General features: G+C 29.6%; 1 protein-coding gene across 1 annotated transcript in view; it reads left to right on the top strand.

Annotated features, from left to right (window-relative positions):
* The window catches only part of LanA (laminin subunit alpha), a 267274-nt gene that overhangs the window by 39532 nt on the left and 211999 nt on the right, over nt 1–15743 (top strand). The window contains exons 3-5 of the mRNA XM_075372885.1: nt 8946–9073; nt 10871–10979; nt 14573–14743. Of these exons, the coding sequence (XP_075229000.1) occupies nt 8946–9073; nt 10871–10979; nt 14573–14743 (408 nt within the window). The remainder of the gene's footprint in view (nt 1–8945; nt 9074–10870; nt 10980–14572; nt 14744–15743) is intronic.

Raw genomic sequence — 15743 nt, 5'->3', positions numbered from 1 at the left:
AAAGGAACAACGCTATGTTAAAACGGAAAGTTGTGGTATTTGAGGAAAATAATGGCAGTAGAGCTTTCAACCGTCATTTCGATACGTCAATACACGCGGCGTTGAGAAGATGAAGATGCAAATAAAAATTCCGCTGATTCAGAATCAGAGAACGATAATAAAAGTGAATGTGAAAATGACTCCTCAGATACAGATAATTTCGAATAATTAGGTACTTAATAAATATAAGTATTTGCTATTGTAATAAAACTTAATTTGAAATATATTATAAAATTATGTGGTTTATATTTTTTCCTTTAATTAGAAATTATTTTTTTATGAATTTTTAAAATGGGTGTGCACATTAGAATCGAGTTAGTACGGTACAATCTTTTGGTGTTTTTTTTTAGGCATGAATATTTTGCAGACTTTTTGAAGAAAAGTACGGTATTACTTTTGATCGCATGTGGAATTGGGAGTGAAATTGAATTTTCTTTACGTTATGAGTTATGAGGAGTCGAAAATACCATTCACTTATAATGTAATTTGTATATATATATATTTGTATTTGTATATATATATATACACAAATATATATGTGTGGCTCGAAAATCTCCAAAACTACTAGATCAATTTCATGAAATTTTAGATGTGTTATAGTAGTGTTTCTGAAATTGTGCATGTGAAAATGCATGCTTGTGTGTAGGGTCTATTAGTTAATCGAATTATGTAATACGTTGTATTCTGAAAATCAATGCGTTTCTGATCGCGAAATAGCGAGGGTGTCGGAAACGAAAAGTCAGTCTTGCGCGAAACTGCGCAAGAGTTTTTTTTAAGTTTTTATAGAATTAGCAAGAATGAACAGGGATGTGTTTTCCGATTGAATAAATTGTTAATTAATTACATTTCATAATAAAAAAATATTTTTGCAATATTGCATTCTGGTTTTGTTTACCATTATCGTTATTAATGAAAAGAAAAAGAAAATACTTTTCAACTAGAAACAAAGACGAGAAAACTGTTGTGATAACAATAAGGAGAGATGTTTCCGGACGTATTCTCCGAACTTCAGGAACTGTTTCAGGGCACCAAAATGTACATAAAGGTTCATATAGATCGGTGGTTGGGTTTCAATTAACCATCCACCTCAGGAATGGTCTCTCTCTCTTTTTCTGTTTAGCCTCCGGAACCACCGTAAGGTGTTATTACTTCAGAGGATGAATGAGTTTTGATATGTATGAGTGTAGTCTTGTACAGTCTCAGGTTGACCGTTCCTGAGATGTGTGGATAAATGAAACCCGACCACCAGAGAGCACCGGTATCCACGATCTAGTATTCAAATCCGTATAAACGTAACTGCCTTTACTAGGATTTGAATCTTAGAACTCTCGACTTCGAAACCGGTTGATTTGCGATGATGAGTTTAACCACTGGAGGAATCGACCTGAGACTGTACAAGACTACACTTCATTTACATTCATACATGTCATCCAGTGAAATAATTAATACCTTACTGTGATTCCGTAGGTTAAACACAAAAAAGTGATAAAATGGTAATGAGGTACGGTACCCATTCCTAAAGTAAAACGATTTTAAATCATATAAATACACGTGCACCGAAGAGACTAGATATTTCAGCGTTTATGCACCGGAAACGATTCATGACTAACCTTATCCAGAATAATCAAATTACATGTTTCTGTTCTGCATCAAGTGACGTAATGACACTGTAAGTAAGCTTCATCCCAGCATGATAATTCATACAGTAATCGTGACTAAACCGACAAAAAATACAGCATCATTAATATTTTTAGTAGGCATAAAGATTTTAGATAGAACTTTAAGTTAATCAAACCCATCTCCTTTTTTTTAGCTTTATTACATGATCCTTCCAAGAAAGCCTATATCTAACGTTAGACTCTGTATCGCCCAGAATTCTCTGCAGTATACAAGAACCAGTTGATTTATTACCGCATTCCAAGCTTAGCTGTGATACGAACAAAGTATATGTTCAAGGCTTACTCTTTCTTTCCATACTCCATCCTTGATCCTTTCAATGTATTTAATTATATAGGAAAAATTGAGAATTTTTTTCTGAAGTCGGTTAAAACGATAGTGAATTGAAAAGTATAATTCTTTTACGATTAAGGAATAAAGATATCAAATAGTATTTTAAAAGTTTCTTTTGATTATCAATTTAAAATTTAAAAAAACATTTTTTTATTATGTATAAAATTTAATGGGCTAAATATTAAAAACATAAGTTAAATCTTACTTTTCTGATGTGCATAAATAAAACCGCTGTCAAATATGGTTCTGTAACCCATATAATATAATGTTTTTTTTTAACATTTAAAACGGTATTTTACAACTTCAGTGAAAATTTATCTAAAATTTCACTAATTTTTTTTAAACATTGGACAATAAACGTTTAAAATTTGAAAACTTTTGTAAATCTATGTGCATTAAAAAATGATAAAACAAATTAATTTTCACTAATTTTGAAAATAAAACAGATTAATATCTTGTTGTAATTGAATAAATGATAGTCCCTTTTCGTGACGAAACGATTGCAATTTCACTTTTCATCGGAAGATTTTCCATTCAGAATCCTTAGTAACTGAAATTTTAGCTCATGGATATCTGATGACGCAAATAGTTACACCTGTTTGTACACGGTGCGACTGCCAGCTAACGGTGCACCACATCCTTGTGGATTGTATCTGTTATGTGGCATTTCGTTGCAAGTTTAACCTACAGGCTAATACGCCAACTATTTTAGGAGATAATGAAATGTTTTTATCTAATGTTTTACGGTTTCCTAAGGCGGTCCGTTTGTATTCCAAGTATTTGAATTTTTGTAGTGTGTTCCAGCTATTCATGCCAATTGCCGTAAAGCAGATTGTAATTTTATTATTTAAATTGAGTTATATAATGTGATATATCTTTGTTTATTACTACAAATATATCGTGTCCTGGCGATGATAACGGGGAAGCGTTTTTCACCCAGAAAAAAATTGATCCATTCTCTTTACGAGTCTAATTTTTCATCACCACAAAAAAACTACTATAATCAGTTGACCTGTAATCGCTAAAGTACCTTTCCCTCTTCTTAATATGTATGTTGCAGTCTGTTCAGCTTATGAACAATAAGCAACTCCATGGCACAATGAGATGAAGGTGATATGTATGACATCTGTTAGTAGTTGAGATGAGTCTTGTACAGACTCAGATCCACATTCTTGAGATGTGTGGTTGATTGAACCTCGGTATCCACTGTCTAGTATTCAATTCCATACAGAAGTAATTTACCTTTTCTAGGGTTTGAATCTCAGAACCTTAGATTTCCGAAACTCAGCTGATTTGCGACTACGATTTTACCACTGGACCGATCCGGTTGTAGATAAAATAAGAAAATTATGATATTCCCAACTGGAATATATCCCTTTTAAACCAAATTTAGGTGTAAGCAAAACAACCGTAATTTTATAATTCAAGAATTTAATGAATTAAAATTCTAAGTTTTTAATTTAATTTATGAAAACAATACAATTAAAAATACTATTATACAAACAGCCATATAACTTTCGAATGATATTACCATTTTATTGTGTTACTAACTACAGGGCGTGCCAACGGCACGTCTCCGCAGCTAGGCCCTGGGCGGGTTGCTCTGGCGACTGCGTCGAGGAATGGGATTATTAGGTGTCCAAAATTGATTATAAATCAAATTATAATTGATTATAGATTTTATTACAAAAATATTTGTTTTTGAATGATAAAAATTGATATAACAAAAGTTAAATTAGATATTTAACTCTAAATATTGATACTAACGAATCGGGATTTTCTGCTAGTGATCGGTGCATTTCGGAGCCTACTTTTTGGCTATAGTTAAATATTTTATGAAGAAAACAATATCATAAATAAATAAAAAAATATGTAAAAGAAATTTTTAAAACGCCACTCTTAAATTAAACGCACTAAAATGTAAAAAATAATTTTAGGACGGTATCTCAGAATGGATTTGACAAGCTTTGACGGTGTTATGTACCATTATGTGAAAGTCATAGCTTCCTATTCAAAATTTGTTTTTTTTGACAATTTTTTCTTATGCGTATTTGAACCCCCACTCTTTAGGCCATTCATCACGCATAAGAAAAAATTGTCAAAAACATCAAATTTTGAATAGGAAGCTATGACTTTCACATTAGCTTGCCGAGATGTTACTTTGGCACCCCATCGCACCTCCTCACCAATCTCCGAACGGCGCCTCGGGGAGGCACTTGAAAATATTATCATCCGACGGGTACCACTGGGAGCTGATGGGGTCTCGTCTTGGGAGGTCAAAAGAATTTTTCAGAGCGCTAGGACCGACCGTTTTCGAGACATTTGCGATTTTCGTCCGAATATTCGAATCCGGTTAAAAAGTAATACTACATTTTCCCAAAATTTCGATATATACATATATCGATATATGTGAAAAATATATATCGATATATACACGGTATATCGATATATAGTTGTATAACAAGTACACATGACCACCACGAGACATGTACTAACGAATCGGGATTTTCCGCTAGTGATCGTTACATTCCGTTGTTAAGCAAAGGGGGACCCACACACAATCAGACACACATACAAATGCCGTTTAGTAGGGTAGGATCAAAGAAACTTTAAAGAATTAATTATACCATTAAAATCATCAATCCTTTCTGCGTAAGTTTTACTAAACATTTACGTAGAGTTTTTCGTTTTCTTTTTATTGACGTAAAATAGAAAAGAACACATTTTGTTAGAAGATTTTCGAAAAGTAAAATTTAAACAGCTATTAAAATCAGGAACCAACACTGATAAAGAGTATAGACTTTACTATACTAAAGTATATTATTAAAGTATATTTACTAAAGTATAGACTTACCAACCTGATAAAAAGTCTATACTTTTTATCAGTGTTGGTAACACTGATAAACACATTCAAACATTCTGGTAACACATTCAAACATGTTTTTTTTTATCACTCTATTGTACACCAGTTCCAGTAAGCGATTTTTAAAACGTCTGTGACATATATTGGCAAAAAAGCACATCCTGGGATTACACCGGCGTTTTCCGATAAATTTGGCATAGTTGGAATTGTCATAGATGCAATTTCTACTTTAATAATTATTATAAATTGAAATAAAACGATAAAAATGTAGATTTGAAATTATTTTATGAATTAAAAAAAGCGTTAGTGAAACGGTAGTTAATACAATCTGACTGCAGTGCATAATATATAGCCACAAGTTCTTATTAACTTGTTTATTAATTTGTCAGAATTTTATAGTAATTTTCAATTGAAACTGTATGTACATAAACGAACTATCGTTCCATGCGCGCTTTTTAGTTTTAACATCTAGCGCTGTAGCTGTAAAATGGAAAGTATTGTAATCGGTCCAATTTGGGCATATGCGGTTTTCACCGGTTCTTAACGTTTTGACACCTAAGGAACCAAAAAACTGGATGGAAGTTTTCCGGATGTTCGTATGTACCTGTGTGTATTTGGTGTCGCACTCTAAAACATCTTACATCTCCAGAACTACTGGACCGGTTTTGACCAAACCTGATCAGAATATTTCTTCTATATATGGAGCATTGATGCCGTTAAATTTGAAGAATTTAATCAACTTAAAAGGTCAAGATGGAGGATGTAGAGCAAAGTCACCATCAGTTTCTCGAAATTTCCCATAATTAACGTCTTATTTTTCTTAGTCAGATTTGTTAACAATTAAAAAATAATAATATTTGAAAAAATCGCACCCCCACCCAAAAAAAATGCTCTAATCTGGTGATATTCTGCCCTAAGTGGGTATACTGCGTCAATAATATTTTCTGTCACCACAAGGAGCCCTAGTGTAGCACTGACGTGCTAAATTAAGTTGTGTGTGTATACGTGTGTAAGCCGCGTGACGGGAAAGTCCTACACTGTGTTGTCAGCTTTTTTTTTATAACCTATGCAATTTATTTTCATTACTATAATTTATCTTAAAAAAACAAATACTGCCTACTGTTTTTTATTCATTTAATAGTCTCAAATTTCTATCCATCACGCGTCTTTATCATTTTATTTAAATTTAAAATTATAAGCGAAATCATGTTGTACGACGATTCCAACGATACAGAATGTATTGAAAAACGCCCGTCAGATTCCGAAATGCGATTCATTTATAAAAAGCTTCTGGGCGTTTTAAAAGCCATTTAATCGAACCTATTAAATGATATTCGGCAGAGTGATAAATAAAGGTTATATAAACAACATGTTGAAACTCTGTTCCTTATCTGTCATCATTACTTTGCGTGTTACTTTTCCAAAAATCTTCTTAAAACTCCTGTTTATTTTTCTATTTTCACATCAGTAAAAATAAAAGGAAAACGATACGTAACTTGTTTTATATATATTTTACAGAGAAAAGCTTGATGATCCTAATTTTATAATTAAATAAAATTTTGTACTTATTTTTTCATACAGTAACACGGCTGACTAGAGACAAAGTTATGTAACGGTAAATATAGTACAGGAAGTCGTATAAATTATTTTTACATCATGTTTTGTGCGTATACGATTTAAATTGGAAATCAAGGAAACGCTTAATCAACTATTAAATTCGTTTAAACAATTTTATTAGCTATTTATATCTGATTTTTTGCCATTTTTATATTCGAATCTTATTCAATAATCGTTTAGAATAGCTTTTACCTTGTATTATATCTATGAATTTATTCATTTGTTGAAACTGCTCGGAAATATAATCTTATGGAATGACTGACCGTGCATTCTTTTCTGTGATAAGATAAAATGCTGTGAACGCAGGATGGATTGACGACTACGCCTTCCCCTTTCTCATTTAAAGTCGCCTACGCTCTTCCGTTTGTCACCCTCACTTTAATTCTGTACAATATTTTATCTTTTACTGATAATTGTTAATAGTTCGTTTTTAACTTTTACAATCATCTTTACAATACAGTAAAATGTTTTTAAGAATTTATTCTTTTCGTAAATTAATTATAAAGATATTAATTTTAATTTTTCAACTTTAAATCTGTCCCTAAATTAATAAATTATATAAATATGAATTTGGTATGAGTAAACTGAGTAAAAATAGATAAAATTTTTTTTGAGTTTACGTCCGGATAAAAAATACCGTAATTTGTTCGTGGGGTTCATATATTAAAATCCACGTTGAAAAAAAAAAAATTAACAGCACAACCGGTTTCTGCTCATCCATAACGGGACGGTCTTGAGATTTTAGAATTTTTAAGTATTTCATTTAACACCAGCGGTCGACTGTGAATCTCAATTCGGAAGATACGTACTAGAAAATGAAGCCGATAAAATCTGTTAGATCAGATTAAATATTACGGGAGGTTAATCTGATAAAGTATATTTTTGGATTCGGGTGATTCCGACGCCATCAGTTTAGCTGATTTAAGATTCGGAGAATCTATGATAGATCGTTTCATGATTTAAATTGTTTTTAAAAATTCTCACAACAGTTTTACAAGTAGCGTAGGTAATTTTTATCTTTCAGTTCGATTAATAACTGTCATTTTTGAAAAAAAATTCTGCGCAAGAAGACCGACTTCTCCTTATTTTATTTTGTAATATTTTTTGTATAATTTTTGAGATATGCAAAACAAGAAATATGCAAAATATAAATTAAATGAGAAAATTACAAAAAAAAGTATATATATAAATCAATGTATATATTTTTTTTGTTTAATATTAAAATATATCTTCTATTTATAAGAAAATTAAATTATTATAACAATAATTTGATGAAATAATTAAAAGTAACGAATAGACCCTACACATAAGCCTTAATTTTAAACTCGCTCACCAGTGTGACTCGCTGCATACGCGTATGAAAAATACCCCAATGCAAAGTCAACATTACCTCAAATTGAAGTTATATTGTTTGTTCTTCGATAGATCTTAAATTGATAAATATTGAGCGGTATTAAATTTAGTGTAAATAAAGAACGACTCAACCAGTCTTAATCAAATTTTGACATGCACAACTTCAGATAAACTACTGCAGCCCATCTAAATTTTAATGAAAAGTTTTGGAGATTTTTGAGTCTTAAAATTTTATACATGAATGTTAATTTTGAGATTTTCGAGCCCCAAAATTTTATACAAGAATGGTATTTTCGTAATCCCCATACCTCAAAACCTAAAGAAAATTCAATATCATCTTCCAGTCTCAACAAGCAACTGAATGTAATAAAATACTCTTCAAAAATTTGGCAAAAAAGTATATTGTTCATAATAATTACATTAATAAACACAGGCTTTCGTTGATGAAAGTTTTATTGTTCCTAATGCAACTTTTTCTGCTGAATTCAAAAATGTAATTAAAATTTTTCATTCATCTACAGTTTGTGTGTTAAAATTTTGGAAGTATGCCTGTAGAATTCTACATTCTTTAGGGATAACTTATGTACATAAAAAATTATTTTAAATAGTTTCTAACAGAAGACCCTCAACCTTCTGTGCCATTACACAGATAGTATGGCAAAATTCATGCATGAGCACCTCTGCCTTCATAATGTTATGTTCTACTCCACTCTCAGTTAGAAATTATTAAAAATTTTATTTTATGTACTTAAGTTATCTAAAAAAACCAATACTTCAAAAATGTTTTCACAAAAACAACTCTGGATGATGGAAAAATTATGATTGCGTTTGTATAAAAAAGTTGAATTAGAAACACAAAAAAATCTTCATGAGCCAAAAATGTTTTTTATTACTATAATTAAGACTAACTAAACAAATTAAGCAAATGACAGTTAAGATAAGAATAAAGATATCAATAATTTTGTTGAAATATTCTTTAAAAATATTATATTTAACCAGATATCCTAAGTTAATATATGTTTTTAAACTATTGGATTAATAGTTTTTATTATTTACTTTACAGGAATTTCATGTTGCTTATGTTTTAATAAAAATGGCAAACTCACCACGTCCTGGAGTATGGGCTTTGGAAAGATCAGCTGATAATGGTAAAACTTATCAACCGTGGCAGTATTTTGCAGATACAAGAGCGTAAGTTTATTTATTTGTTAATAATTGTTATATACATTCTCTAATTCATAAATAATGTGATGCTAGTAAATTACCTTGTTTAACTACAGTTTTCTTTTCTGGAAACTTTTAATAGTTGTCTGTATGTTATCTATGATAAGAATTGTACTTCTTTGAGGTTATAATAATGTTAATTTTCTTTCTTTCATATCAGTTTTGTATTCACTCAAAACGAAATTCAATTCCTTTATTAGGATTAAGCTTGCTAAATTCTAACTTCACCCAAGAAACACAGCAATTCTGATTTAATAATTGGGAGAACAGTAATAACAAAATGATTGTTTAGAAAAGCCTTACTAGATTTTTCAGTGGTAAATGGTTTTCTTTTAATTTTTCCTGTTAAATTTTAAATTTCTTACTCTATCTTCTAGAGATTTTCCTTTCCATATTATTTTACTTTTTAATATCCATTTCTTTTATGACTTTTAAGTTCTTTTATACATTTTTTTACTGTTTTGGGATTAGAGTTAAAATGTTCAAATATTTTCTTAATTAATTTATCGTCCTGCATCTGGATTAAATGTCTATTAAATATTTTTTTCTAATTGTGTTGTAGCTTTTCATTTTGTAAATAAATTTCTTTATTACTTTTTCTGCATTCTTCTTCTTTTTTAGATCCCAAGATCTTTCTCAGGATCTTCCTTTTTTTCAATTCCTCTATTTCTCCTTTCCTCATTAAGGACAAAAATTCTGCTGAAAATAAGCATTCCAGTTGAATAACTGTATTGTATTGTCTAATTTTTGTTTTTATGGTTTTTTTTTTTTGTAAATTGAAATGCTAGTTCTATTTTTCTAGCTGGTTTTGTTAGCTTCTTTGACCTCTTCTTTTTTTAAAATTATTTTCCCTAGATAATTAAACTTCTACTCTGTTGATCTTTTCTTATTTTATTTAAAATTTTTGTGTAGTTTTTATATCAATCATAAATCTGGTTTTTAAGTGGTATTTGCAAGCCACTTTTTCCTGTTGTTTATTTTTGGTAACTTTATTTGTTCTGTTACTATTTGTATATTTTCCAAAAAAATCACTGAATCATCTACAAATGCCAAAGAATTGACCCCTAGATTTTTTTAATTTTTATACTCCAATTTAATCTGTTCGCTTATTCTTTTCTTCTTCTAATCTCTTCTCCAGTTCTCTAATCACTTTTCCAGTACACAATTAAATTTGGTAAAATTTCAGCTCCTTGCCTGACTTCTCTTTTAATCTCAAAGGCTTCTAAAATTTCACCTGTAAACTTAATTATCACTAGAAAAAACAGAATGTTATCACACTAGGTATATCTACAATGAATGTTTGAGCAATATTGGCATGTTTATGAAATGTCACTTTTAACTAAGCAGACTGCTTTCTGGCTACAAGCTGTGTCGTTTCAATGAATGAATCATCCTTCGTATACAACTTTGCCTTTGTGATGGTAATGGCACATACCTACCATTACAAAACATCTGATATTGCTAGATATCATTACAAAAGTACCATTTAAAAAATAAAAATAAAAATTATATAAAATATCTTTTTTGTTCGAAATCATTTAAAATATTGTTTTATTTACATTAATTATCTAAAAAATAATTGAAATTCCAAAAGGCAATACAAAAAAATTGTCATTATACCAAAACTATGTGTGACGGAAAAACAATGATAGCATTTTTGAATTCAGGGTAAAAAGCTATGTTTGAAACGTAATTAACCTTTCACATCCCTAAAACTTTGTTAATGTATTTTTTATATGTCTATTTTTATTTACCTATTTTCAGGGACTGTGAGCAGTTTTTTGGTCCTAATATAACACATACAATTAATAGTGATGATGCAGTGATATGTGAAACCCAGTATTCTAAGATAGTGCCACTTGAAGGGGGGGAGGTAAGAGATTTTATTTTTAATGTATAAGTTTGATGACATCCTCTTAATAGATGTATAATAATTTAGTTCTTACCAACCTGTTGCCTATTTTAAGTCATTTTTTTTTAAATACCTTTAAATTTGTTTTAGTTTGTAATAAATAATAGATGAATAATTCTATTTACTCACGAGGAAACTAGTTAGATCATATTAAAGTATCAATTGTTATTTCATATGTCATAAGAAATAACTAAAAAAAGAAATACTTATCTGGAAACTTAGCTGTAATTCAGATAGCTGCCATTTGCCATTATACTATTGGATTGATGAGGGCATTCAAGAAAGCTTGAAAATAATTTCTCTTGCTTTTGTTTCTTTTATTTCTGCAGAAGAAATGAAAGTAGTCTGTTATATTATATTGAAAAATATAAATTTCTGATCGACGAGATTTGTTTTTTTTTTTTTTATCATAATTCCTAAATTAGAAAATAAGTTTTTACTGATTTTTTTCTCTAATGATTTTTCCCTAAATTAAATTTTTTTCCTAAATAAGTAATCTTGCTTTTGCTTTTTGTTGGCATGTTTATGGACTCTGGTTTCTACCGAAAGGATAGAAAAATTAAGGATAATTAAGCTATAGTGACTTGTAAAAGGTCTTAGTCTGAAATGCTTTTTAACTTTATACATTTAGTTTCTCTATTTACAGAGTAAGTGTAAAATTCTCAATGCATACAGAGTATCTTTGTATGCATTCCTGTTTCTATAGAATATTTCATTTAATCTGTTACATGTTGTGCCTGTTTGTGTCCCTTATGTTTCTGGAGAGACCATCTGCTCTGATGAAGAATTTAGTGGCAGTTTTACAGTTTAATATATTAAGTATTCCAGGAAGTTTCAGCCATACTTTGAAAAGAATATGAAACATGTCATGAAAAAATTTCATATAAACATTAGTTTTGATACACTTTGTTTTTGAGTTATGGCTAATGAAACACTTTAGTCAGACTTCTACTCTAAAGTTCAAATAATGTTATACTAAAATCTGTGGACATAAATTATTGAGCAAATTTATCACAATTAAAATAGTTTAATCAGCAGCTCAAGTTACTGTTCATGTTTAACAACAAAGATAATTTGTTATTTCATTCACATTCATTTGTTTTTATTACTTCTTTGTACTTCATAAATAAATAGATTTATTTTATAAATATATAATTTTCTATTTATCTATCTGTTTTTAAAATTTTTGTCCTGAAATAATAATTGCAATGTTATGTCAAATTTTTGTAAATGATCTTTAAGCTACTTGTTTTTCACCTTTCTTTACTAATCGTCCAGTATAAGGATATGATAGATATATCCATGCAAAATCTAGAAGAGTTTCCCATATTTCCTCTAGGAGCAAAAAAGTTTCAGTTGGGATAAATTCATAATTCTGTTGTTGGAAGATATGTGAGTTGATCAGAATGATTAGTAAAAAAAAAGAACAAAAAAGAAATTTGTGTAGTAATAAAAAATTAGTTTCTGAAAGGCAAAACTACACAGGAATGTAAAGCTAAGCTTTATAAATATTATGGTGAGTTGGTTCTGTTGATTAAAAGAGTTTATGATCGGTTTAGTTACTTTCGAAGTGAAAATGAGCACAAACGACACTGAACATTCCAGACAGCCTGTTGAAGTTACAACTGCAGAGGATATTGAAAAAAGTCAGTGATAAGGTGATGGAGAATAGAAGGTTGAAAATGAGTAAGATTGCTAAGACAACAGGCATCTCGATTAAGGTGTGCATCATATTTTAAATGAATGTAAAATATGATGAGATGTGTGTGAAAATTGTCTACAAGTTGGTTGCCACATTTGCTCTCAATCGATCAAAAATATAAACAAGTAAATATTTTTAAGCATAGTGTGAGACTGTTTCAATATAATCAGGAGGAATTTTCATTTCATTTCATAACAGTTGATAAACATAAATTAATCATTACTGGTCTGAAACCAAGGAACAATGTGAACAGTGAGTTTCAGTTAGAAAACTGGCTCCAAAGAAGGCAAAACCATTCCATCAGGAGGAAAGGTGAAAGCCACTGTCTTTCGGGATTCTCATTGCATAATTTTCACTGACTTTCTGGAAAAGAATAAAATGTGATAACTGGCCAATATTAGGCATTTTTGCAGGCAAGTTTAGGCATTTTTTGCATTATTTAAACAGTGGAGTAAAGAAAAAACATCCAGATTTAATGGGAAAAAAAAGGTTATTTTTCTTCAAGATAATATACCTATAAGTTAGCTTCTGCATTGGTGCTCACTGGCTACTGGTGCACACTATAATTGTTCAAATTATGCTACAAAATTCTTCTGTATTCCCTCTACTCAACAAGCTTAATGCTTCAGGACATTTGTTTTCAAGTAAGAAAAGATTTACACATGGTGATGAAATTATTGCTGAAATATTAGTTTCTGCCTGTTTTGAAGATGTGAATAAATCGTACTATGAGGGTGTGATCAAAACTTTGGCATCACTGGACTAAATGTACAGACTTGAAAGGAGATTATGGTGAATAGAAAAAAAGAATTTTCTTAAAAAATTCTGTCTTTTATTTTTGCACAGATTTACGAAATCTCTAATTTTTTTTACTTCACTTAAGAGTAACGACGTTAAATTTACAAAACTACACAACCAACCATATATTCTGACATGTATAAATTCACTGAGGTACTTACTACAACAGTATGGTTATTTTAACAAACGTATCTTCATTATTGTATTATTGCTACCTCATAAATAAAAAGAGTAAGGGCTCTTACATTTATTGGAAATGCCAATAAATGTTTGAGCCCTTACTTTTCTCATCCTATTAATGTTTTTCATTTAAAAAAATATGTAATCTCATTGCATTGCAGTCTATACAGTTTTATTTAAAAAGCTGTAAATCAGTTGTAAAGGTTAATTTACCAACAACATAGAGGTTAAGTAGTTTGAAAAAATGCTGCTTATTATAAAACAATTTTGCTAATTGATGTATGGTTATCAAGCTGATGTCTTAATTTTGTAGGGTTCAGATTCAATTTCAGAAAATTTTCTATCATTTTTAAACCTGTCATTCCATTCACTCTTTTTTCTCATTAAAATATATGTGAAAAAGCATATATCCTTTTTCTTTTTCTATTTAGCCTTCAGAACGACTGTAAATACTCTGAAATACTTCAGAGGATGATATGTATGAATGTAAATGAAGTGTAGTCTTTTACAGTATCAGATCGACCATTCCCAAGATCTGTGGTTAACTGAAACTCAACCACCAAAGAACACCGGTATCCATGATCTAGTATTCAAATCTGTATAAATACAAAAGTAACTGCCTTTACTAGGATTTCAACCTTAGAATTCCTGACTTTGAAATCAGCTGATTTGCGATGACAAGTTCATCACTAGACCAACCTGGTGGTTTAGAGCATATCCAAAATCATATTAATAATAATAAAAAATACCTTTTTGTTCAGTAGTATACTGCTTCATTTCTATATTTTTTTTTTTCTTAATTGGGTATATATTAAGATTTAAAAGTTACTTACATTTTTACTAAATTAAAAATATTTGTTTATCTTTTTCATAGATTGCCATTTCTTTACTACACAATCGACCATCAGCAAATGATTTTTTCAATTCATCAGTATTACAAGAGTGGACTAGAGCTACTAATGTCCGTTTGCGTCTTCTAAGAACTAAGACACTACTAGGACATTTGATGTCTGTTGCTAGACAAGATCCTACTGTAACACGTAGAGTAAGTACTTTATTTTTTGAAGTTGTTCTTCTTTTGGTGCGTTAAGAGAAACTGATCAGTGTATTTTCAGCAAGTTACGGAAGTTGTGCGCGCTATTGTAACATGTGTACGCCGATGTGGATCAGTTTGCACGCATATGCGTTTGGTATCTAATTCAGTCAGTCGTTTAGTGCAATTTACTGATTAGCATGTGTTGTAAATATGACAGATATTGAGTCGTAATAAACATATATTTATATACACGGAATTTCTGAAGACGGATATTTTAAACAGTGAATATTGCTGTTCATATTCATAAAATTTTACTTATACTGTAGCGTATATTTATTTATTTTTTTGTGAAAGTTGTCAAGATTTGAGGTTATATGTATGCAAATATTGTTTTTTTATGAGTAAAATTATATTTTTTAATTACACAGAAAATAGCACACATCAGATAAATTCTTGATTTTGCATTGTAAATTTATCAAAAATAACATTTTTGATAAAATACACTATTATAAATTAACTATTTGTATCATATTTTTCATATCATAACCCTTGTACCTATTCAATCGTCAACCGAAGAATTAATGGAACTAAACTAATCGAAATATATTTGATGAACTTTGTTTTATATGACAACGAATACTTCAACACTTTTTAAACTGTATAAAATAAATATTATTTAATTTAATTTAAGTGTTATTTGAACTTTTATTCGTGGTATTTAATGTCGTCTATCGAACGTTTGATTCAGTTCAAATTTGTTTGAATGCGTAAAAAAAATTTTTTTTTATTCGTCAAGGAAATATAACTTCTTATGAGCATACATAAGTACACGATCTTTTTTAATTCCGTTTATGTATTTAATTATTACTTAGTTTAAAAAAAACAATTTTTTAAGATTTTAATAAATTTGAAATTGTTTTTATTTAATCACTATTTTTATATAGTTATATGTAAAAATTTACTTTGTAAATTTTGTTATTTTATTCATTTATTAATGTTGATGTCATGA

The sequence above is a fragment of the Lycorma delicatula genome, chromosome 8 (assembly GCF_047948215.1).
Source record: "Lycorma delicatula isolate Av1 chromosome 8, ASM4794821v1, whole genome shotgun sequence".
NCBI classification, from domain to species: Eukaryota; Metazoa; Arthropoda; class Insecta; order Hemiptera; family Fulgoridae; genus Lycorma; species Lycorma delicatula.
Note: the sequence above shows the minus strand (reverse complement) of the source record. Positions and strands in the feature narration are given on the sequence as shown.